Genomic DNA, 12,500 nt, shown 5'->3' on the forward strand with positions numbered 1-12,500 from the left:
GATGAGTCACTTTACGGGAGGGAGGGACGCGAGAGCAGAGGACGAAGAGGAAGCAAAAAGAAAACATAGGACATTGTTTATTTCTTCTCTACTCTCGACGTGGTGGTCATTCCTTCCGGTTTGCTCCTCCCCTCCTCTCCCCTCCTCTCCCTCTCCGCCCGCCTGCGTCTCCCTCCTCACAGTCTGGTGCTGGGGTGCACCGAGGAGAGCTGTGGCGGGGGCAGGGTGGACAGGGGGTAGAGGTGGTGCAGCAGGTCCCCGTACAGCGCCGCCCCTCCCGGGTGCCGGTAGAAGTGGTGCGGGCTGGGCCCCGTGGCCAGCAGCTGCCGGTGGAACAGCATGGAGTGGAAGGCCATGGGGGGCACCAGGGGGGACACCGCCGTCTGGCTCTTCAGGTACTGCAGCCCCGGGTGGTGGTGGTGGTGATGGTGGTGCGGGTGGTGCTGCTGCTGCTGCTGTTGATGGTGCAGACCGTCCTGGGGCCGGGCCGACACGTACATGCCCGGGTAGAGCGGTGAGGGGTAGGCGGTGGCCGGGTGGCCCTCGGGGAGGTGGGTGTTGAGGTGCACGGCGTGCGCCGGCTCGGCGGGCTTCAGGTCCTCGGGGTCGCCCCGGCGGAGCGGGCCGGCCGGGTGCATGGGCGTCACCACACGCACCTTCCTGTCCGGCGCGCCCTCGTTCTCCGCCTCGCCCAGGCTCCGCTTGGAGGGGGGCCGGCAGGGGCTGGTGTGGGGTGCGTCCGGGGGGGCCTTGCCCCCGCCGCCGGGGAAGCACGGGGGCGAGGGGTCCGGGGAGCCGCCCTGCGGTTTGGGAGAGGAGACGGTCATGGGAGGGACCCTGCATGCCTTGGGGTGGGAGTCCAGCCCGCCCTGGTGCATGATGGGATACTGAAGGCTGCAGAAGGGCGGGGGTTTGGAGAAGGAGGACAGCCTCTGGGAGAGAGGCTTGGCGATGGTGAAGTCCCGGGGCTGGTCGTCGGTGTGGCGCCCGTCGCCGTGCGTCTGAGTCCGGTCCCCGTAGTGCGACCTGAAGGCCAGGCCCTCGCACTCCAGGCCAACGCCGCTGCACACAAAGCCTTCGCGGCCCTCGCCATCGCGGACGTAATGCCCCCTCTTCTGGCCAGCCATCCGGTCGTGGCTCAGGCAGTTCTCCGTCTGGCGGTAGAGGCTGTGGAGGTGGGGCGACGAGTAGCAGTCGGCCACGTAGCCGGGGTTGTGCGACGGCGCCGGGGGCCCACCGTGCAGCAGCTTCTCCCCGGGCTTCTCCGCCCCGTTCTGGGCAGGGGGCTGGGGCAGGTAGGGCTGCCAGGGGGGGGAGACCTGCGGCTGGAGGTGGTGGTTGGTCCGGCAGGCGTAGGGCCCCGACAACTCGCCCAGAGGGTTCCTCTCGGCCTGGTCGCCGCCGGCCGCCGGGTGCAGGGGCTTGGCGCTCTGGGCGTGCTGGATGACCGACGGCCTGAAGACGGTGGCCACCTCCGGGGGGACGTCACTCACACGGGGGGCGTGAGTGACGTCACCCGGCCTCACGCCAACCGCCTCCCCCCCGGCGCCGGCCCTCCTCTCCCGGTCGCGCTCGCTAGTGGGAAACGAGGGGGGCGGGAAAGGGAGGGGCAGCGCCGGGGGAGGGAGTGGCGCCGAGGGGGGGGTGTAGGAGAAGGGGTTGGTGTCACACACCTGCGAGAGAAGCTTCTTCTTGGCCAGGGGGGACATCACCCCCTGGCCCGCGCTGCAGTATGCGGTGAGCTGCGGGGGGGACAGGTGCACCTCGCTCCTCGGGACCCCATAGTCTCTTTTCTCTGGCAGGGAGTCGGGCCCCGAGGCGTCCCCGGATTGTCTGTCTGCCGCCGGCTGCTTGAACATGGGCAGCACCTTGCCCACCCTTCCCCCGTGGCCCTCGGCCCCCCCGTCCCGCCCCCTGGCCGCGGGCTCGGGCAGCCCCGCCCGCACAGCTGCTTTGTTGGGATGGTCCCAGCGATGGGCCAGGTACGGGGGGGGATTGAGCACGGTGACCGTTCCCGGCTCCGGCCGCAGTTCGGAGGGGAGCTTCTCGTGGAGGATGGCGGGCGGGGGGCTGGACAGTCTGCGTGGGGGGGCGTCAATGCCGGCGCGTATCGCTCTGCATTCGCCGCTCTCCTTGAAGGACGGGGCGGGGCGGGGGTCCGTGGCGGCCAGGGACTCCTCCTTCTTCAGGATGAAGTGTAACTCCTCCTCCTCCATGACGGCGGGGTCTTCTTTCAGATGGCCCTCCTCCTGCCTGGCGCCCGCGGCCAGCTCGCCGCTCTCCTCCGTCTCGTCGTAGTCCTGGGAACCGTCACCGCAGGGGTTTAGATATAAAGAACATAGATAGACGAACACGATACCTCCAGATGCACTCATGGTATTCGGGGGTTTTCACGGGAGAACAACCAGCATTAGGAGGAGATGACAGTGATGAGATAATGACAAAGCATAAAGAATGAAATGAGATATAAAGGAATGACAAAATACCCCCAAAAATACCCAGACTGAACAAAAAAAGATTCCCATGGGGATCGGGGTTGGGGTGGTACTGACCTGTAACTTCTCCTTGCATTTCTCCGTCTCATCCTCCTTCTCCCTCTTCTCCCGCCCCTGCTTGGGATTATGGGAGCCTTTGGACTTCTTGGCCCCGGAGCCCTTGGCCCGGGCCGCGGCCGCCTTGTCCTGGCTGCCCTCCTGCTTCTTGGCTTTGACCAGGGGCAGCGGAGTGTCTGATTGGCCCTTCAAATTCCTCTCATAAGGCAGCAGGAGCCTGTAGAGGAGACAAGGAGGAGCTCAGAGCCTGCTCAATGTTGATTTGTTTCACAGGAGGGCAAAGAAGGTGGGAAGGATAAGATCTCCTGTTTTAATAACAATAGGAACAAAAAGAAAGAATAATAATACGCCTCCGCTCTGCTAGAGTCAGACGCCTGCGATGTACACAAATATGGAGGCGCACAGCTATTCTCCTTAATACCTGTCACACATTAGCTGCCTTTTTCTATTTAATCTCACTGGTTTAGGGAAATCCAGATTCAGGTGGATAGGTTATTGTGTGTGCATGTGCGTGTGTGTGTGTGTGTCTGTGTTTGTGTGTTTGTGTATGTGTGTGCACCCGAAAGTATTGGAGGCAGGCTTCCTCCTCCGCATTCATACAATTCAGCAAGCGAGCAGTCACATGACCAGGGGGGGTCAGAGGGTGGCGGAGGCACAGCCCTGGCGGAGCTGAAGCGTTTCTCAGTTGTACTTGTTCTTAAATCCTCAGTGTGCATGAGTTCTAATCTAATCTTCCGATGTGATTAATCATGTCGGACCACAAAAACAGTTACAGTAAGACAGCTGGCATCCAAGCCTTGTTTTGAACACACTGCGCATTTGAAGTGACTGATTACTGCGGAGCTATGTTCTGACTTAATCAAAGCCGTACTTGCTGACATTTTTATGGAAATACCACTGCTCTTTTGAGGAGAGCAAGGGTAAGGGGGTTTCACTGCACGTGACGTTTTATTTTTTCTATATTTCCGTCAGCCTTTCATATCAGATGTCGTAACTAATGGGAGTTTTATGATGTGAAAAGCAGTTTTTTTCTAAACTATGAGAGTAAAACACTATAATTTTGAAAGTAATGGGGAAAGCTGTCGCAGGTCCAAACAGCAGATGGAAATAGTCACGGGCCGAGAAACTAAGAACATGGAGGAGAAAAACCAGCGGCTTTAAAGAAAACAAGAATAACATTTCAACGCTTAACACATTTCTCAAGATGAACACCACAGCATGACTCTCTCAATCAGCGGCGATGGAATGAATACGGTTTTTCCTTCAAGTGCCCATTAAAGCTCTCTTTTGATTCCTTTTAAGGAACAAACACAATAAGACAAACAATGAATCACGGGTACTTTTGCCTTTTTCTTCAAAAGGAAAAAAAAAGAAAAAGAAGAAAAAATCCTCACTGAGTTCAAGAGGCTCTGTGGGATTTTTCTGTTATTTTTTCCTCTGAACAAAAGTGCTGGCAGGCAAAGCGGTGAAACTACATTTCATACAGCTGCTCCGGCCCCCAGGCCTCGGGCCAAGAAAGGAAATGTACTATTAAATGTGACTTAAGTTATTGGAGAGAGGCAGAGCCCAGCCATAGTAAAAAGAGAAGGAAGGAATGAAAGAGAAACAGGGGGGGAAAGAGAGGGAACAACAGAGAGAGTGCATAACACAAACATTGAGGGAGGACAGAAAAAATGTTTGGCATAAAATTGAGGAATGAATTCTAAATCTGTCTGTAAGGCTGTATGTATACCGAGGGGCTGCAGTATTATTATGTTTAAGAGTGACTATATAGAATATAGTGGCTGTATATATATATATATATATATATATATATATATATTATGGGAACAATAACAATGATATGATAATTTTATGACATAAAAGGATATCAAACGTTACCGCATAGCATAAACATTGACTGTCGGGTATTTGGCGTTTCACAGACATGTAAAATAAGGTTTATGTGGGGCAATGTTTTGTTCCCGATCCCTCTGTGAACCTAACAGCTTGCAACACAAAACAGTGGGATTAATTTCCTGAGACCGTAAAAAGAAAAAAAAACTCAAGTCTAAAGTGTGTTCCATCCCATTCTGTGTGCAAATGTCCAGCCTCTTGCCATTTGGCCATCAAAGTGCCCGAGCAGTGTCATGTATACCGTGTTTGGTATCAGTGTGTGGGAATGAGAAGGCTGTCTGGCCCCAGGTCAACTTTATGGAATGTCAATATGGGGAGAGGGGGGAGGGTGTTCCCCAGCCAGATAATGAAGGAGCCAGTAAAATCACTGGAGGCCCTTCAGCACGCAGACTGACATGTTAAAAGGATAGTGTGCGGTTATGGTCCTGAGCAACGCCAAGAGTCTGACTGTGAATATGTCCTTTGTTATGCTATTCTTTTGATTGCAACAAAATGGGTAAACAGCTCCTTCAAAATACAACAACTCTTTTTTGAGCAATATATATATTAAAACTGCTTACAGTGTAGATTTCCACAAACAAATTAAATTGAGCAGTTAAAATTGTTTGCCTACAGGGCACTGTTCTTTGTAAAATTGATTTTCGTCGTGTTTTCCTGCCCTGAAAACTTCCCATTTTTCTGCGATCGGGGTAATAAAAGTCCCTGTATATTTGACATACTCATGATCACAGTCATGATGATACAGTGGGGATGATAAAATACACGCGAGTAAGACGCTGTTTCCCCGAATGATGGGCGGGCAAGAATGTTGGCAGGCGCAATAGTTCAGCGAAAGCCAGATGTACTAAATAGTTGTAACCACTAGAGGGTGTGGTTTACGTCAATAAAGACCGAGGAAAGAGGTTACATTTTTATGAGGTCAATAAATCCGTAACATCCCCACATACCAATTATTTTTTCTGATTTTGTTTATGCAGCCACTTTCCAGATTAAAAAAAAGGAATCCAGGAAAGAAAAACATAAATAGAAAAATCACAATTTTTAAAAGATAAGTATGTGATCTCATGGTTAATGAAACAGCTGTAAAAAACGCACACACAAAAAAAAAACCATCTCTGACTCAAACTTCCTTTTCGGGGAAACAACAACAATGACACAGCTGATAAAACACATATTGTGAACTAAGCAATGGCTGTGCTTCTATTGAAGCAGGGTATTGCACACTAAGCACCTCCGCCTCAAAACGGCAACTTGGCACAAACAAGGTGACTTTACCAGCAGCAATGTGCTGGTCTCATCTAGGTTTTGAGTTACAGGAACCAGGGGTGTTGTGGAATCCAAGAAATGCCTTAAGTCACCAAATCAGTGGAAAGAGGCCTGCGGGCCGTTCCATTTCAACAACTTCTCCCCCAGCCGGGGTGAAATTAATTCTTAACTGGTGTTGTGTTAAGATCACAAGGGCTGCTTCCACTCATAAAAAGGGAGGGGAAAGAAAGTGTTTTTTTTTTTTTAAACCTGGCGGACATATCCCGAGGCTGTCGAACAATTTAGTGCACAGAATGCCAAGACCGTGGGGTGGTGGTGGTGGGGGTGATGGTGGTGGTGGTGGGAATGATGGTTGTGGTGGTGGTGGTGGTGGTTGTGGTGATGATGGTAGTGATGGGAGTGGTGGTGGTGATGGGGCATGACAGAATAGAAGCCTTATAATCAAACATCATTTATAAAATACAAATCGAAGAGGAATTTTGGGAGAAAAACACCACAAATGATAATAAAAAAAATCGTATAAAACCGACCAAAAACCCGAATAAAGAAGGAGAGTGAATCGACGTAGCCGTGTTCTAGGGGCTCCCGTGATTTGGAAAGATTTGTGTTCCTAAGCCCCCCCTCCCCGCCTCCCTTTTGTCTGGGCTCCAAACCACTTGAAGTGACCCTCATTCATGCAGTTAAAACAGGGGGGCAGCGCAGGAATGTACCAAAAACTTAAGTCCTTTGTGGACGCCTGGAAATAGCAGATTTAAAATGACCCCCAAGGGCCCCGGGGGGGCGCTCTCATTAGCCGCCCGCTCTCCTCCTCCTCCTCTGCCCGCACCATCCAGCTTCTCCTTCAGCGGAGAGAGAAACAGGAGGAGCAGGAGGAGGAGGTGGCGAGGAGAACAACAACTCTTTTAATACGACTTGTCTCTCATTCAGTGAAGAATAGAAAAACACTCTTTTGATTTACTGTACCGTGAAGCACAGCCCCCACCCCCCCCCGATTCATTTTTATAATAAATAAATAAATAGCACACACATGTTCTCTCTCTCTCAAATCCGCGGTTCACGTTTGGTGAATAAATGGTATTAATTTAATTTGCCATGCCGAGCCGGTCTTACATCTCAGTAGACTTGAATGGGCCCCATTCCGTTCGATCGGCTGTCACACACACACACACGCTGACGGTGTAATGTGTGTGTAACGTCACATATATAGCCATTGGCTGCACATTCAGACTTTAGTCTTTTGATTACTGTGTCACGCATAAAGAGATCACCTCATATTGTGATTAGTTAGACTGCGGCAGAACAGAACAGAACACTTGGCTTTTCATCAGCTGCATGCTCAATGAACCGCTTTACTGCGCGGGGGGAGAGGGGGGTGGGCAGAATGTTGCATTGAATGGTTAAAATAGCCGGATGCTATTCTAGGAAAGACCCAGCGCTCTGGCTGTGCAGCCACTGTGGCTGGAAGACATGAGATTCCAGAGAGAAGGAGTCCCGCTTACAGGGGTGCAGTGGGGATGTGCTCACGGCGCCCTGCACCAGCGGCTCAGCTTTATGCATCAGGACTTATTGTTATTGAAAAAGGAAACAAGGGTGACAGCCCACTTGTTACACATGCGGTAAAGAACGAGGTATCCCGCTTGTGTCCCTCGCCCCCGCCTCTCCCGTTTCCTCCTCGGGGTTACGTGATATTAGCGGCTACAAGCCCATTGATACCCTGTGTTACTTTGCACAGAGGGTCATCCCTTTATAGACTGTATTTTCAAAACAAGAGCGCCGCATCGATTGGAAAGCTGCATTGGAAACCTGCTGTATCTGATGTTTCACAATGCTGTGCTGCTGCTGCTGCTGCTGCTGCTGCTGCTGCTGACTGGTGCAATACAATCTACATCCAATCAAAGGGCAAATATCACGGAAAACAATCTCCCCAATGTTCCGGGAGGTTTTTTTTCAACAGCCTTCTATTATTTTTCTATTATATCCCTGCGCGCGGCACGGCCACTGACTCAAGGTTTCCTACAACGTATCCAGTGTGAAATATATTGTGTGTCTGGGGAACGGCGGCAGCCCCGCTGCAAGTGAGGAACATTAATACCACTAGGAACGAATAAAGGCTGAATCAATAAAACATCTAGTCCACTAAAATTGGAAATGGCGTGCATGTGTCGGGGAAAAAAGAGAAGGAGATACACGTCTCCGCAATCTGAGCTGGGGAGCGTTTCCCGGGCGGAGAGTGAGCGAGAGAGAGAGAGTCTATGTAGGCTCTGGCAAACATCAAATGCTTTAAAGATGAAATGATTTCATCCTAACCCCCTCCGTCTGTTTTCTTGTTTCTTCTTTTGTGTTTTTTTTTGGGTTCCTCTGGCCCGAAACCTTAGTTTTTAAATAGCAAATTATTCTAAATTGCTTCTCTGTTGCTATGGATATACCCCCCACTCCCCTACACACACACACACACACACACACACACACACACACACACACACACACACACACACACACACACACACACACACACACACACACACACACACACACACAACCACACACACCCTCCTGCCAACCCCTTGTGCAATTACATTAGAATGCCAAGGCATGGTGAGGTATTAAAATCTGTAACAGGCGAAGAATGAAGAGAGATAACAAAAAAAGGAAAGAAAAAGCTGGATGTTTCCGTAACAAGAGATCACATAGGGAAGCAGGGAGATTAAATATGTAGGAGCCGCTAAAAGGCGCTGACCTGTATAATGAAAGAAACAGCATGGAGGGAACAAACGGGGGGGGGAGAGAGGGAGAGAGAGGGGGGGAGAGAGAGAGAGAGAGAGAGAGAGAGAGAGGGATAGGGAGGGGGAGGGAGAGAGAGAGAGAAGCGAGTCGAAGCGAGAGAACGCCAGGTAATGGAAAGAGCCGGAGAGGGGGACACATATCGCAGTGAGGAGGACGAGAGAAAAAACAGAGGGTGGGAGGGAGGTGGAATAAGGAAAGAATCCATAGAGCGGGCGAGAGAGGAACAGATGAAGGAGTGCGAGAGGGAGAGAGAGAGCGAGAGAGAGAGAGAGAGTCGTGTGGAGAGAAAGTGGCGCGACACAGAAGCAAAAGAGGCAGTCTATTTCAAGGTTATTGATGCCATCTTTTCCATGACCTCATTTTTAATTCAGAGCGCTGGGCCCTGACAGCTAATCTGGGGAAACGGTTTAAATAAATATCATTAAAGCTTCCCCTTAGCTAGTGCGCCAGACCTTGCCTCGGACATTTCAACATTGATTTTTTACCCCCCTGTGCACTAATGAATGGGCCCTGACGACTCAAAACCGGTAACATTGGAGATGACAATTAGCTAAGGTTATCGTCGGCTCAATTCGAGCTGCGCTACTCCATTACGGTGAGTGGTTCCTGCCCGCTCACGGACAACATAAACATAGTGATTATATTCCCCCACATCGCTCTATCGCTCACAATAACATCTCCTAGGCAACAATTTCATATCATCTTATTATTAAGACGAGTGGACGGCATAATACGGGTCATTTAAGAAGAGAGCTGAACACACGGAGGACATTCAAGGCTTCTTCTTTTAATGTCAGAATGCAGACCGAGAGAGCGTTGTTCTGCAGGACTGTGTATTCTGTATATATGAAAAGCAACCCGGTCCCTGAATATTCTCCTTGTCCGACTTTCCCCGTTCTCGTCCAAGACAAGCGATAAATGTTGTTCCGGTTTGTACTTCTTCAGTGTGAACTATATTTTTTGTTGCACATTGACTAATGATTAGAGGGAGGGGAGGTGTGTGTGTGTGTGTGTGTGTGTGTGTGTGTGTGTGTGTGTGTGTGTGTGTGTGTGTGTGTGTGTGTGTGTGTTTGTGTGTGTGTGTGTGTGTGTGTGTGTGTGTGTGTGTGTGTGTGTGTGTGTGTGTGTGTGTGTGTGTGTGTGTGTGTGTGTTACTGTGTGTGTGTTTGTGTCGGAGGGGTGGGGGGGGGCAAGGACGCCTTTGGGAAACAAATACACACACTTGAGCGCGCCCCACAAACAGCCTCATTCATCATGCAGAGAGAATGCCTGTGTTTGCTGAGTTAATACAATGAAGCTAATTGCCCTGCGAGCAGCAGCCCAAACACCAAGACTCAGCTAAAACTCTTTCCCTCCAATGGAGACCTCTCCCTCTCTCTCTCTCTCTCTCTCTCTCTCTCTCTCTCTCTCTCTCTCTCTCTCTCTCTCTCTCTCTCTCTCTCTCTCTCTCTCTCTCTATCTCTCTCTCTCTCCTCTCTCACCCTCTCTCTCTTTTTACCCTCACTTGCTCCTTCTCACTTTTCTATCTCTCTTATCTCTTTCTCTCCTCTCTCTCCCCACTATCTGTCAAACTTTCTCACAATTCTCTCCCTCACATAGGTATCGCTTTCTCTCTGTTTGCATCCCCCCCTCATTCTCTTTGCTATCTTTTTCTCTCTCGCTCTCTCTCTCTCTCTCTCTCTCTCTCTCTCTCTCTCTCTCTCTCTCTCTCTCTCTCTCTCTCTCTCTCTCTCTCTCTCTCTCTCTCTCTCTCCCTCTCTCTCTCTCTTTCTCTCTCTCTCTCTCTCGCTATATACCTTCCCCCCCCCTCTCTCTCCATCCCTCCCCCTCCACCAGCCTGATAGCCACACTGCAGTGTCTGGATATTATTGCTTTGTATTGATTCAGCATTATTTTCTCTCAGCGTCTCCCCCGCTGGCCTGAGAGGGAAAAGGCTAGGCTAGCAGTGGTCACACATCAGTGCCCTCCCCCTGCATATCTACCTCTGGCCAGCTCCAGGCCCTGCCCCCCCACCCCACCCCACCCCCCCACCCCACCTGCCATGCCTGGCACCTGAGTAAGGAGCTGGAGCCTTACTCCACATCTGGCTCTACAAGGCATTTCTATGCCCCACAGACACTGCATGTGTGGTACGCTTGTTATGAATCCCGCCGGGCTTTGGGACCGTCGTCAGTGACAGTCCGGGAGCGAGATACACAAGGAAGAATTTGCAAGCTGTCAATTTATACAAAATATGTATTTTTCTTTTTTTTTTCGACATGGTGTGAAAATCCTCAATGGTGAATGAAGATGAAGAATTTACAGACATGGCCTTTTTAGGATAATGCCGGGGTTGTAGAAACACAAAATGAGCTGCAGGAGAAATGCCCACGGTGCGGAAACATTGCCAGGATATGGAAAGACGACATGAGCTGAACCCGTCCACCCTCTACTGCCTCGGACCGCATCAAAAAGACCTTGCACTGCATTTGCATAATCAGTCATAATTCCATCTCATGAAAAATAAATAGAGACAGAAAACAGCTGGGACATAAAATAAAATTGCTTTCAAGCTGCCCCCTCTCCCCCCTTCCCCCATTCTTTTATTTATTAATATTGACTTTATTCTATCTACTTACATGCAATATACTGTAGTGACCTAAGTCCTGTCAAATGGTATTGCTTGGAAATTGCTTCCTCACAGACAGGTAAGTGCCTGTGTACGCACACGCACGCACGCACAGACACACATGCACACGCACGCGCTCGCGCTCACACACCCACGCACACACACGGCTTAGCAGCAGTATGCAGTCATACGGGGACGGCATGGTTTATGAGTGACTGGTTATCTTCTGCTACAATAAGATCATATTTTACCATTTGTTTAACCTTGGGACTGATGTTCAGCGTGTGTGTGTGTGTGTGTGTGTGTGTGTGTGTGGTGCATGTAAGTGTGTGCGTGTGCATGTGTGTGTGTGGTGCATGTGTGCATTTCAGCATATTTCCCCGGTTCCCCCAGGACGGTATCCATATGTTTGCTTTGGTTCAGTAAAACCATGTGAGTGATGATGGTTATGCGGAGGTTCAGAAATGCTGCAGTGTCTGACTGACTGATTAGATGAATACATTAGAGGAACGCATCTCACGTCCTAGTACTTCATATTATTGCAAATGTTCTATAAATAATAGATAATATGAGCCGTTTTAAATATATCTCTAATCTATTTTATAGATATATTTATTTATCTTTTATATTAAATTGAAGCATTGGAGTATTTGTTAATCGTTTGAATCTCATCACCTCGGGATGTTTGCTTTGGAATGCACGTCTGTTCTCCACAGTGCAATATCTTCCATTGTGTCAGACAAGATTAATCAATTACACCCCTCCCCCCGCCCTCCCCAGCATGTTTTCACCGTGATGAACGCGTCCGTTAACCCAATCAGAGCTGCCCACTCTGATAACAAAGGTGGCGCTCTGTGGTTCTGTCTGCTCTTGTTTCGGGTTGACATGCAGAACATGGGCAGAACGCAGCTGGGATCGTTGAAATAAATAACATGATCATATATTTAACTATGTTCACATTTGAGTGTTTCAAGTTGCCATGGCAAATATGAGCAATAAACTAATGACTGATGATAAACAGCGTTTGAGATTAATAATGAACCCAGACGGGATGTTGACACTGCCTGTCATGTGGAGGGGGGATGCATTAGCCTGAGAGTCCATTTGGAAATGCATTCCCAAATGTAGCAACACAGTCTGCATCTCAACCGGCCAACAGCGGAGAACCGGGCACTAGGGCTCTGACCGCTCCCCCATTCCGGGGGGGGTGGGGGGGGGGTGACTCAGGGAGTGTCAGCTTGGAGTTGGAGGGTATAGGGACTCAGTGAGATGGGCACAGCGGCGTGTACCAGGCGGTGCGTGGAGCTCACCTCTCGTAGTGCCTGCGTGTGCACGTGGCGGCGCTGGTGCTACTGGGGTTCCCGCCCAGCTCGTCATACACGTGCTTCCACTGC

At 50.4% G+C, this 12,500-nt stretch overlaps 1 protein-coding gene across 1 annotated transcript in view; it reads right to left on the bottom strand.

The window, feature by feature from the left end:
- The window catches only part of arid5b (AT-rich interaction domain 5B), a 74,546-nt gene that overhangs the window by 2,991 nt on the left and 59,055 nt on the right, over nt 1–12,500 (bottom strand). The window contains exons 8-10 of the mRNA XM_056608949.1: nt 12,417–12,500; nt 2,553–2,769; nt 1–2,300 (exon numbers count right to left, since the gene is read on the bottom strand). The exon at nt 1–2,300 is cut by the window's left edge and continues 2,991 nt beyond it; the exon at nt 12,417–12,500 is cut by the window's right edge and continues 14 nt beyond it. Coding sequence (XP_056464924.1) covers nt 177–2,300; nt 2,553–2,769; nt 12,417–12,500 — 2,425 coding nt within the window. The 3' untranslated portion in view covers nt 1–176. The remainder of the gene's footprint in view (nt 2,301–2,552; nt 2,770–12,416) is intronic.

This window comes from Gadus chalcogrammus, chromosome 15 (assembly GCF_026213295.1).
Source record: "Gadus chalcogrammus isolate NIFS_2021 chromosome 15, NIFS_Gcha_1.0, whole genome shotgun sequence".
Classification (NCBI taxonomy): domain Eukaryota; kingdom Metazoa; phylum Chordata; class Actinopteri; order Gadiformes; family Gadidae; genus Gadus; species Gadus chalcogrammus.